This window comes from Lepisma saccharinum, chromosome 3 (assembly GCF_977018435.1).
Source record: "Lepisma saccharinum chromosome 3, izLepSacc3.1, whole genome shotgun sequence".
Lineage (NCBI taxonomy): Eukaryota > Metazoa > Arthropoda > Insecta > Zygentoma > Lepismatidae > Lepisma > Lepisma saccharinum.
In genome coordinates this window covers 90,255,532-90,256,827 of record NC_139231.1, presented here as the reverse complement: position 1 = coordinate 90,256,827, position 1,296 = coordinate 90,255,532, and the positions used below count along the sequence as shown (strand labels likewise).

General features: G+C 43.1%; 1 protein-coding gene across 1 annotated transcript; it reads right to left on the bottom strand.

Moving 5' to 3' along the window:
• Positions 1–279: 279 nt before the first annotated feature.
• On the bottom strand, positions 280–786 carry LOC145985607 (histone-lysine N-methyltransferase SETMAR-like). Its single transcript, XM_083119676.1, has one exon. It carries the CDS (start codon positions 784–786, stop codon positions 280–282), a length of 507 nt encoding a protein of 168 aa, XP_082975802.1.
• Positions 787–1,296: the final 510 nt, after the last annotated feature.

The window sequence follows — 1,296 nt, the reverse complement described above, 5'->3', positions numbered from 1 at the left end:
TAATACGAGGGTCGTACCGAAAGTAATGCAAAAGTGGTCATAACCTTTTTATTAACTGATGTAGATCGTTCAAATTGCACATGTAGTTGGAGTGACTCTTCCTTTATACAAACCAGCTATGCAACATAGTCTCCATTGAAAGCGATGCATTTGCGCCATCGTTGAACCCAACTCTCGAATCCTCTTTGAAAAAGGTCCTGCGTGCACTGTCGTATCACTTCTTCACAGTCACTTTCACCTCGTCTGTGTCATCAAATCGTTGTCCCCGAAGACTGTTCTTTATTGGACCAGACAAGAAGAAGTCGGAGGGCGCCAGATCTGGGATGCATGGTGGATGGACCAGCCCAATTTGCCGATCACCTGATTTATTGCCAAAGAGGAGACTTCCACTCTTTTCTCCTTCAACTCGGGTGTCAACTGCCGAGGTACCCACTTTGCACACACTTTCCGATACCCCATGCTTTCCACCATCTTCTGTACGGCATTGTGACCACAGTTCAATTGTTCCGCAAGCTCATGGATTGTGACATGTCTGTCCGCGCGAATCAACACATCCACTTGCTGGCGATTCGTGTCAGTGGTCGCAGTTGATGGTCTCCCACTGCGCGGTTTGTCTTCAATGCTGGTTTCCCGTTCTGTAAAGTTCTTCATCCACCTGTGTACATTGGTCTTGTAAATGGTGTCATCTCCGTACACATTCTGTAGCCTTCTGTGGATGTCGGACAGCCTGCACCCCTCCTTCGTCAAGACCTCATTGACAGCACATTGCTTTTGCTTGGGATCCATTATTCACCTACACGGAGGACAAATATTCTGAAGCAACTGTATAGAGGAAGAGTCACTCCAACTACATGTGCAATTTGAACGATCAACATCAGTTAATAAAGAGGTTTTAACCACTTTTGCATTACTTTCGGTACGGCCCTCGTAATAGCATTTAATTACTTAATGGAACCTGATAATGTATTTCGACTCCAGTTCGAATTATTAATTATTATCAACAAATTAACTAACTACAGCGCATATTCCGATGCAATACAATAAACACTGCAAACCAATGTAATGGATAACTTACCCACTGGCCTCATCTAGGATCGAACTCATGTAGGTAACCTGTAAAAGTTAAAAACATTGCTAGGTTGCGGACGGAATTAGTGATTTCAAAATTGTTTGGTTGTTTAAGTTGTTTTTCTACTTATGAGCTAATCGCAACTATGGAAAGAGTGGGTGATTAATGGAATGATGAAGGGATTGACAGAAATGTTCGTTCCTTAATCACGATTTTAACTCAGCGCC